This window comes from Sus scrofa, chromosome 13 (assembly GCF_000003025.6).
Source record: "Sus scrofa isolate TJ Tabasco breed Duroc chromosome 13, Sscrofa11.1, whole genome shotgun sequence".
Taxonomy (NCBI): Eukaryota; Metazoa; Chordata; class Mammalia; order Artiodactyla; family Suidae; genus Sus; species Sus scrofa.
This window is the reverse complement of record NC_010455.5, coordinates 123459183-123470384: the sequence shown is the minus strand read 5'-3', so window position 1 is coordinate 123470384 and position 11202 is coordinate 123459183. Positions and strand designations below refer to the sequence as shown.

Genomic DNA, 11202 nt, shown 5'->3' with positions numbered 1-11202 from the left:
GGGGGAACCATGTTTTCAGTGTATTGCCTACCCAGTAAATCTCTGTCATTTTTTGGCTATGCCAGCTGCCTGACCCCAATACTCACTGGCACAACTCCAGCAGTCTTGGGAAAGGAATGGAAGCTGTAGGAAGGGTTCTCTGTATAGCCTAAGCTTGAGGGAGACTCAGCCCAACCAGCTCATTCCTTAATCATCATCTAAGCACAGGTCCTCTGGTTTGACCACCAATTAGGCACAGCAGTTTCAAACTGCATCACAGGCCCCAAGTCCTATACCACAACACGTTTCAGGGAAAACTGCCCGTAAGAGTGTGCCTCTGCAACCAGCAGCCAGGACCCTCCAGATAGAGACATGTTGATTCATAGCTAACACATGCCCAGTTTTTTCTGGTTTGACCTCTTGCTTTTATGCACCAGGACAAGCGTGGGAGGTTTAAGTAGGGAAAGGGTTAGAAATCATTTCAGCATATACTTTTCAGGTTCTGCCAGACAACCTTTTATTACATCGAAAAAGCAACGCTAGGCTCTAGATCTTGCAAAATATGTTCTGACCAACTCTAAATTTTCTGAAATTAAATATGCGTAACCACTGTAAGGTTTTTAATGAAGAAAACAGTTAAATACAAACTTTCATATGCAAAATAGATTACTGATAACTGGCAACCTCAGAGCCAAGTACTAAATTTTCTTGCACAGATTTCAGTGGGGGTGGAATGGGGAGAGGAGATGTAAATCCTAATGAGTACAAAACTTAATTTCAGCTTTATATATAGAAAAAAAAAACAAAAAACCTCTGACGAAAAATAGCTTTAAATTGAACAGTATCTTTTGAAATAAACAGCTCCGGCCAGCCCTTACATATCTGAGGTTTATACTCAACCAGATCTGGGATGAAAATGAAGATTTAGGGTTTACAGTTACTTCAAATCCAGTTTCAAGAGTAGCCAAGTCACCTCATTTCCAGAAAGGGAAGTCTCTTTAAGATGACCACAACACTCTTCTGAAGACACTTGGATAGCCAGAGTTCCTTGGCCACAGTCCCACTTTTCCATGACACTGTGCCAATGCTGTAGCGTGGGACTTCCTCTGAAAGGCAACCAGAGCCCTGCACCACAGAGCTTCTCCCAGTATTTTCAAGCCTCAAAGGAAGACCTCCAGCTTCAAGTTGGCAGTTAATGCTCTGGCGATCGATCATAAGAGAAGTTAATTAACACTTTCTTCCTCCCCCCGCAATATCCCTCCCGATCTTCAGCAGGGAGTGGCAACTTGATTAACATTCCTTTCAGAAATAAATAGTTCAAAAAAGTAATTAAGAGTTAACTTTAAAAGAGCAGCAGAAAACAGCCACTGCCCATTATGTTTGCAAATGAGTGAGCAAATGAATACACGTGAACAAACACACAGAGAAAACAAATCATAGAATAAATCCTGCATTTCCCACATTCATAGGGAAAAAAAAAAACTTTAAAAAAAAAAAGTACTAATTAGCGTTTGTTCTTGTGTGGGTTGAAGAGTCCAGGGCTCTGAGCAGGCACAGCCTTTAAACTGGGTTGCAAGCAGCCCTCCGCACACCAAGTCAGGACTACGGTGCAGAGAGAGGCCTTCATGCACTTCTGACAGCTCAGTACCTGTGAGAGAATGGAGGTGATGCAGGGACTTTTTAACCCACAATACATGAGGTATATGGAAATGTCCATCCGTGAAAGAACCACCAGTAGCTGGAGGGACTGGGCAGGGCATTTTCACAGCAACTGCTGATGAAGGATTTCCCACACCATCTTCTTCCGGAAGAGAGGCATCTGGTGCTGCAAAGAATCCACAAGCAAAACATACATTACATATGTGCCCAGATCAAAAACTTTCAGGTGTAGCAAAAAAAAAAAAAAAAAAACCTTTTAGGGGTAGCATGTAAATCAAGTAGGAAGTCCATGTCCTTTATGCAAGCCCTGACTTTTCTACATCATGGAAACATGCAAACATTAAAAAACATGAAAACATTAAAAAAAGGAGGTTTACTATCTATAAAACAGATTCACAGACATACTGAACAGACTTGTGGATTCCAAGGTGGTGGGGGAATGGAATGGATGGGGAGTTGGAGGTTAGGTGATGAAAACTATTACATTTGTAGTGGATAAGCAATGAGGTCCTACTGTATAGTACAGGGAACTATATCCAGTCTCTTGGGATAGACTATGATGGCAGGTAATACAGGAAGGGAAGTGTGTGTGTGCGTGTGCGTGTGTGTGTGTGTGCGTGTGTGTGTGTGTGTGTGTGTGTGTGTGTACGACTGGGTCACTTGGCTGTACAGCAAAAAGTGGCACACTATAAATTAACTATAGTTTAATTTAAAATGCATATATTAATATATATCAATCATATTTTTTAAAAGGAGGTTTACCGTGCATGGTTTTATTTTATTTTTTTTTGGCTGTGCTTAAGGCATGTGGAAGTTCCCTGGCCAGGGATCAAACCTAGGCCACAGCAGCGACCTGAGCTACAGCACTGACAACATCAGATCCTTAACCCACTGTGCTACAAGAGAACTTCTAAAAATGTGTATTATTATATGTATCATAAGTATTTCTACAGGTTAAGACAAATCCAAGCAGGATGCAGAATTATACAATATAGTCCAACAATAACTTCAGAACAAAAACATGTTCAAAAAGGAGTTCCTATTGTCGTCATGGCTCATAGGAAACAAATCTGACTAGCACCCCTGAGGACGCAGGTTTGATCCCTGGCCTCTATCAGGGGGCCAAGGATCTGGCGTTGCCATGAGCTATGGTGTAGGTCACAGCAGGGCTTGCATCTAACGTTGCTGTGGCTGTGATGTATGCCACCGGCTATAGCTCTGATTTGACCCCTAGCCTGAGAGCCTCCGTTATGCAGAGGGTATGGCCCTAAAAAGACAAAAAGACCAAAAAAAAGGTACAAAAAAAAGAAATAGCTAAGTGGTGGCTTAATTGGTAACTTTTCTACTTATATGTATTTTAAAACATTCTTAAATGAACATATTCTGCTTTCTTATGAGAAAAATATGAACTCTATTTAAATAAAGAAAAAAAACAGGGAGTTCCCGTCGTGGCGCAGTGGTTAACGAATCCGACTAGGAACCATGAGGTTGCGGGTTCGGTCCCTGCCCTTGCTCAGTGGGTTAACGATCCGGCGTTGCCGTGAGCTGTGGTGTAGGCTGCAGACGCGGCTCGGATCCCGCGTTGCTGTGGCTCTGGCGTAGGCTGGTGGCTACAGCTCCGATTCGACCCCTAGCCTGGGAACCTCCATATGCCGCGAGAGCGGCCTAAGAAATAGCAACAACAACAACAGCAACAACAACAAAAAGACAAAAAGGCAAAAAAAAAAAAAAAAAAAAGAAAAAAACAAACCTGCAAATTTCTTTCTGATATACCAAATGTAATGCTAATTTGGTAATTGCTAATTACAAATACATTGCTAATTCTGTTCAAATAGCAATTTTTCCCCTTCAAATTTCATGTCATTAGGTTCAGAGAACAAATAACTAATTGTTACTTAGAAGCACCAAAGAATGAGATGCTTTGCTTAATATATAGCCACTTAACTGATAATCATTACATGGGTCAATTTTCAAAGTAACAAATATGCAAGACAATTCCAAAACAACTTGTAATTCTTTGATGAAATCAGAAGTCCATATCCTTGAGGTAGTCCTGGTGTTTCATTATATATAGCTTGTCATACAATCTTCCTATAAATTAGTGTGGAAAGGCCTAAAAAGTCTTTTAACACATGGATTCGTAAATTATTATCTTTTTAATGATTTTTATTTTTTCCATTACAGCTGGTTTACAGTGTTCTGTCAATTGTGATTTATTTGAAATAGCTCAAAATGTGTAGTTAAAAACTGCACATTTAGGAGTTCCTGCGGTTGCGCAGTGGTTAATGAATCTGACTAGGAACCATGAGGTTGAGGGTTCGATCCCTGGCCTTGCTCAGTAGGTTAAGGATCCGGTGTTGCCGTGAGCTGTGGTGTGGGTCACAGACGCGGCTTGGATCTGGCGTTGCTGTGGCTCTGGTGTAGGCCAGCAGCCACAGCTCTGATTGGACGCCTAGCCTGGGAACCTCCATGTGCCACGGGAGCGGCTCAAGAAAAGGCAAAAAGACAAAAAGACAAAAAAAACACAAACAAACTACACATTTTTAAAAAAATTTTATTATAGTAGATTTACAATGTTAGTCACTCTCTATGTGTGTGTGTATTTGTATATTTTTTTTCAGATTCTTTCCCCATATAGGTTATTACAGAATATTGAGTAGAATACCCTGTGCTATACGGTAGGTCCTTGTTAGTTATCTATTATATACAGTAGTGTTGTACGTTGATCTCAAACTCCTAATTTATCTCTCCCCATGACATTTCCCCTTTGTAACCCTAAGTTTGATTTTGAGATCTGTAAGTCTGTTTCTATTTTGTAAATAGGTTCACTTGTATCATTTTTATTAGATTCCACATACAAGTGATATTATATGCTATCTGTCTGTCTTCACTTCGTATGATAATCTCTAGGTCCATCCATGTTGCTGCAAATGGTATTATTTTGTTCTTTTTATGACTAAGTAATAATCCATTGCATATATGTACTATACCTTCTTTATCCATTCCACTGTCGATGGACATTTAGGTTGCTTCCATGTCTGGCTATTATAAACAGTGCTGCAATGAACACTGGGGTGCATGTATCTTTTTGAATTATGGTTTTCTTCAGATATATGCCCAGGAGTGGGACTGCTAGATCATATGGCAGTTCTGTACTTAGTTTTTTAAGGAACCTCCATACTGTTCTCCAGAGTGGCTGTACCAATTTACATTCCCACCAACAGTGTATTAGAGGGTTCCCTTTTCTCCACACCCTCTTCAACATTTGTTTGCAGACTTTTTTTTTTGGCCATGCCTGAGACATGTAGAAGTTCTCAGGCCAGGGATTGAACCCAAGCCACAGCAGCAATCCAAGCCACAGAAGCCACCAAGGAACTCCCTATTTTTGCAGACTTTTGGATGATGGTTATTCTGACTAGTGTGAGGTGGTAGTTCATTGTAGTCTAGATTTGCATTTCTCTACTAATCTGTGTTGTTGAGCATATTTCATGTGCTTTTTAGCCATCTGTCTGTCTTCTCTGAAGAAATGTCTACTTAGATCTTCTGCCCATTTTTAACTTTTATTTTTATTTATTTACTTTTATCTTTTTAGGGCTGCACCCACAGTATATGAAAGTTCCTGGCTAGGGAGATTGAATTGGAACTACAGCTGCCAGCCTACACCACAGCCACAGCAACACAGCATCCAAGCCCCACTGGCAACCTACACCACAGCTCATGGCAACACCAGATTCTTAACCCACTGAGCAAGGCCAGGGACTGAACCAGCATCCTCATGGACTGGTCAGACTCATTACCACTGAGACACAACGGGAACTTCCAGGTTGTTTGTTTTTTTGATAAAGAGCTACATGAGATGTTCGTATATTTTGGAAAATAATCCCTGGTCTGTTGCTTCATTTGCAAGGATTTTCACCCATTCTATGGGTTGTTTTTTTTTGTTTGTTTGTTTGTTTTGTCTTTTTGCCATTTCTAGGGTCGTTCCCGTGGCATATGGAGGTTCCTAGGCTAGGGGTCAAATCAGAGCTGTAGCTGCTGGCCTACGCCAGAGCCACAGCAAGGAGGGATCCGAGCCTCACTGTAGCGTCTGCAACCTACACCACAGCTCACGGCAATGCCAGATCCTTAACCCACTGAGCAAGGCCAGGGATCGAACCCGCAACCTCATGGTTCCTAGTCAGATTCATTAACCACTGAACCATGACGGGAACTCCTTCTATGGGTTGTCTTTTGTTTCTTTTATGATTTGCCTTTGCTATGCAAAAGCTTTTAAGTTTAATTAGGTCCTATTTGTTTATTTTGGGGTTTGTTTTCACTATTCTAGGAAGTGGATCCAAAAGATACAGCCAAAGTTTACCAGAGAGTGTTCTGCCTATGTTTTCCTCTAAGAGTTTTATAGTATCTGACCTTACATTTAGGTCTTTAATCCATTTTGAGTTTATTTTTGGGTATGTTATTAGAGAATGTTTTAAGGTCACTCTTTTACAAGCAGCTGTCCAGTTTTCCCAGCACCACTTACTGAAGACGCTCTTTTCTCCATTCTATATTCTTACCTCCTCTGTCATAAATTAGTTAACCATAGGTTCATGGCTTTCTATCATGTTCCATTGATCTATATGTTTATTTTTGTGTCAGTACAATACTGCTTTGATTATTGTAGTTTTGTGTATAGTCGTTTTGTGTATAGTTTTGTGTATAGTTGTGTAAGCCGGGGAGCCTGATTCCTCCAGGTCCTTTTTTCTTTCTCAAGATTGTTTTGGCTTGCACATTTATCATTAGTAAAACCACTGAAGCTAACCAATATTATTAATTCAGCATGGGAGCCTTCATTAGTTCATGTTGTTCAAAAGCTTGCAATGGAGTTATTATTAGTCCTACTATTCAATTCATACAATTTGGTAGGCAACAGCTACCAAAATGAGGTCTGTTCAAGCAAACAATTTTTTAAAGGAGGTTGCTCTTGGTTGTGAAAAGACTGAGAATCTACTATTATCAACATAAATTCTCAAGATGTCCCAACATAGTGAATCCACTCAAATGCAGATTGATGGATAACCAAAAATAACCAGAAGAATCAGCATTCATAGTAACATCTGAGGCCTGTGGCTTAAGTTCTCACGAGGCCAGATGTCCCCATGCTGTTACATATTCTGACATGCCTCCTTTTTTGACTAAAAACATCATTAGGAGTTCCCATGGTTCAGTGGTTAACGAATCTGACTAGGAACCATGAGGTTGCGGGTTCGATCCCTGCCCTTGCTCAGTGGGTTAACGATCCGGCATTGCCGTGAGCTGTGGTGTAGGTTGCAGACGCGGCTGGGATCCCACGTTGCTGTGGCTCTGGCGTAGGCTGGTGGCTACGGCTCTGATTCGACCCCTAGCCTGGGAATCACCATATGCCAAGGGAGCGGCCCAAGAAATGGCAAAAAGACCAAAAAAATTTAAAAAAATAAAAAAAATAAAAACATCATTAAACACTCAAGAACCAGTGAATACTGAAGCTCAGATGCAAACTGCCCACTGGTCACCAAAGACTAGGATAAAGCTGAGAGCAAATACAGTGATAAACTCTGATGCTAATGAAAGTAAGGCTACAGCCAAGGTGCACAGCAACAATAGTAGCACAGCTACCATTAATGAGAGCTTAATGTGTGCCAGGCATTAGTAACATGCCCTGAGTTTATCTTGCTTGGCAACATGTAAGTGGATGAGGAGGGCTCTTCACTCACCTGAGTAAATGTGATAGGTCTGTCCCTAGAGACATAATCTGCATATTTACAAGTAAACATTCCACAATCACTCCCATTCAACTGTTGAGGAATCTCCTAAAATTACAAAAAAGAAGGTAGGAAGGGGTAAAATTTCATCAAATAGAAACTCCTTTGAGTTTTTCTAAATATTATTGTGGATAAACAGTCTTATAAAGGTAAGTATTCAACCTGGCATTATACAAACACACATACACACACACAATTAGTCTTTCTGTGGTAAAAAACCTGACCCAATAACATGGAGAATGTGATTTCTACAGAAAATGTTTTCTAGAAGGAAAAAGAAAAGGAAAGTGAGAGTGTCCTCTCTCAGCTCTCACACAAAGAAACAGGACTGAAAGAAGGCTTACTACCAGGAATAGGAATTCCAGTCAAAACTGTTTCAGAGGCATTTATAAATTTCGAAAAGGGCTAAGTATGTCTCAATCAGAAATATGTGTACAATGCAACTAACCTATTTCAATACTGCAGAGTGTGACCTCTCTAGCCAGAAAAATAAGACTATGGCTTTGGACCATCACAGGTACAAGGAGGAGAGAGAACAAAACACTCTTGATAGGGCTTAACCAATTAGGAAATCGTGCCTTGATTGCTCAAGTCCGTCCCAGAAGCAAAAACAGATATTACTGCAAGCAGCCCTAAGAGCACCATAAACTTTTCAAAAGTTGTGGATTCCAAACTCACATGAAGTAAACTCTTACAAGATCCAAGGCCCGTGCTGCACTAATCTTGGCCAGCCCATTACCATAGCTTTCAGTTATAAGTAGCACAAGAGTGAAAGACAAGCATAAGGAAACTAAGACTATGAGAGAGTCTGATTTCACTGCTGGAAAACATACTACATTTGACAACAGCTCGATTTTTCTTCAAAGAAATGCAGATAATTATTGTAAAAAAGAAAAGACTAAACAGGCACACCACAGATACCTCGTACTTGTCTCCTGAGCCCAGCATCTCTCACAGAGTTGAGAGAACATATAGATTCCACTACACAAGTTCAGAGAATTTATTACATTTCCCATTCCCTAACAAACTCTTCTTATATCTGTGCTCTGCCCAGGAAACTTCAAAGCTTACTCTTCTAATTACTCAACTTAGAAATGAAAACGCTTTTAGATAAAGAGTTGAGCCATTATACAGAGGTTAGGGCTAAAACTGGATTCATGCAGCTTACTTTAAAAGAAGTCATTAGGACTGAAAGCTGTATACATTTAAAAACCCTGAATGAGATACAGATCTGACAAGATCCAAGGCACATTCACAAACAGCATATTTTTTTCTTTTCTTTTTTTTTAGGGCCACAGGTGCTACATATGGAAATTCCTAGGCTAGGGGGTCAAATCGGAGCTACAGCTACCAGCCTACACCACAACTACAGCAACACCAGATCTGGGCCACATCTATGACCTATACCACAGCTCACAGCAATGCTGGATCCTTAACCCACTGAACAAGGCCAGGGATTGAACCCACATCCCATGCACACTAGTCAGGTTTGTTTTCGCTGAGCCACAATGGCAATTCCACAAATAGCATATTTTGATTCTTAGGAATCTATGGCATGGATTCCTTAAGACCTAAATATACAAACTTCCCAGATAAGTTTTGAACGATAACTTTAAACTGCTATTAGCACCAACCAAGAAAAAGAGCTGACTTGAATTTATCATGTTGGTTTTTTCCCCAATTATTTGAAGGACATGCTAACACACAGTTAACACTTACAATTTAAGCAACAAGATAAAAGCTAAAAGGCAAGCATCTTGGTTAAGTGAATTTCAAGAGATTTAGAAGTACATCATTCTTAAGATGTACACTGCAGGGGGAGAATGCATGCCTAAGGATGAGCCAAGGAGGGGAGGAAGGAAGCCAAGTCTAAATAATATGCTATTGAGGAGTTCCCATTGTGGCTCAGTGGAAATGAATCTGACTAGTATCCATGAGGACTCAGGTTGAATTCCAGGCCTCCCTCAGTGGGTTAAGGATCTGGTGTTGCTGGGAGCTGTGCTGTACGTTGAAGACAAAGCTCAGATCTGGTGTTACTGTGGCTGTGCTGCAGGCTGGCAGCTGTAGCTCCAATTAGACCCCTAGCCTGGGAACCTACATATGCTGAGGGTGCGGCCCTAAAATGACATACATACATACATACATAAATAAACTATATTGATGGAAACATTAAAAAAATAATATGCTACTGAGAGTAAATGCAACACAGTTATTTGACATACAGATGATCATCACTTACATGTGGCTTCAGGCTATAGTGGGTCCACTCTAAAAGATTCAGATCAATATTTCTTTTGGTCTTACTTTCATCCTGTAAATACTGACTGAAAAACAACAAAGAAGGAAGATACTGATGAATTCCTATGGAGAGCTACCATGTGACTACAAAGACATTGTGCTATTTAATATTTAACTATCTGCCATTCTCAAATCCATCTCCATCACATTTTTAAAACTGTAACTCTTCTGGTTTTTACATTTTATTTTGTTTTTTTCTAGCTACAAAATTCTACATGCTTATCTTTTAAAAACTGAAACATAAAAAGTAAAATACAAAAGACCCCTCAAAAACTACTACAGAAATATTTACTATTAATGATTTAGTTCTTCTAGTTCTCTGTTCTACCTCATAGACACAATTTTAAAACACACATTTTATTCTATCGAAAAAAACTACTTCATTTTACAACTTGTTTTTCCTCACTTCAACACAGACATAAAATAAGGTAAATCGCTAGCACTCTTAAAAAAAAAAAGCTATTACTGAGAAAACAAACAAAAAGGTATGAAAACTATTCTAAATTACATTAAGTACATACATGAACCCTGACTGACTCCTTGGATTAGGGAAAAAAGCTAGAAAAGATACCTGAAGATATCAGAACAGGAACCACATATTACATACAGTGGTTGCCAATTTTCCTAAGTGTGATGACGGCATTGTGGTCATATAAGAGAATTTCCTTATTCTTACAAGATATATACTTCAGTATTGAAAGCGATTAATTTTATCCAACTCTCCAAAGGGTTATCAAATTTAACACATGCATCTCAGTTCTCATCCTAACCTGCATATAAGGTAAACCAGTATTACACCAGGGCTTGTGTTCTCAATGAGAGCAACAATATAGCCCCCAAAGTAGTGAAAGCTGGTTTTTGGAAGCCAAAAATCTATTTTCCAAGGGTTTGTAGGCCTCTAAAGCTCAACCCAACACACAAAATGTCTACTCCTTAGCATTATTTTCTCTTGACATGGGAGAAATTAAGTGATAATTAAAAAAAAAACTTGAGAAAAGCTGGACGAGGGGCACCAGGAAAAGGAGTGGGGTTCAGATACTCATAGAAGCTGAACTCTTCATTTTAAAAAAGAAAAAAGGGAGAGAGAGAAAGCATGAATGTAATTAAAGTATGGTTTTCTGGTATCCTGTGATAAGCAGCATACTAAACTTTGCTGTATGATTCCAATGAGAACACCTCTAAGCATGTGATAATACATATGTATGTTACATGTGTACACTTTTTACATACATCTTAAATGGAAAAAAAAACAGAAAATAACTGCTTTATAAATAATTTGGTGTATCTTATGATTCAAAAAAATCCTCCATAATTTTTGTTCAAGATGAACATTCAAATTAGAAGAATTTTTTACACTAAACAATATTGAAAAAGAGAACTGAATTATTGTTAACTTTTCTTCACATAACATTTAATAAGTTCCTTACTAAAGTACCCTTATTAAAATTATCCAAGTATCCTAACAAAAATTCAAAACCAGATCCAGCTT

General features: G+C 39.3%; 1 protein-coding gene across 8 annotated transcripts in view; it reads right to left on the bottom strand.

Moving 5' to 3' along the window:
- Positions 472-11202, bottom strand: part of SENP2 (SUMO1/sentrin/SMT3 specific peptidase 2) — a 39999-nt gene continuing 29268 nt past the window's right edge. For 6 of the 8 annotated variants that reach the window (XM_021069989.1, XM_021069991.1, XM_021069990.1 and 3 more), the window contains 3 exons: positions 9655-9739; positions 7368-7463; positions 472-1804 (listed from right to left, as the gene is read on the bottom strand). In XM_021069989.1, the coding sequence (XP_020925648.1) occupies positions 1742-1804; positions 7368-7463; positions 9655-9739 (244 nt within the window). In that variant the 3' untranslated portion in view covers positions 472-1741. The remainder of the gene's footprint in view (positions 1805-7367; positions 7464-9654; positions 9740-11202) is intronic. The other 2 variants (XM_021069992.1, XM_021069993.1) reach the window with 1 other exon arrangement.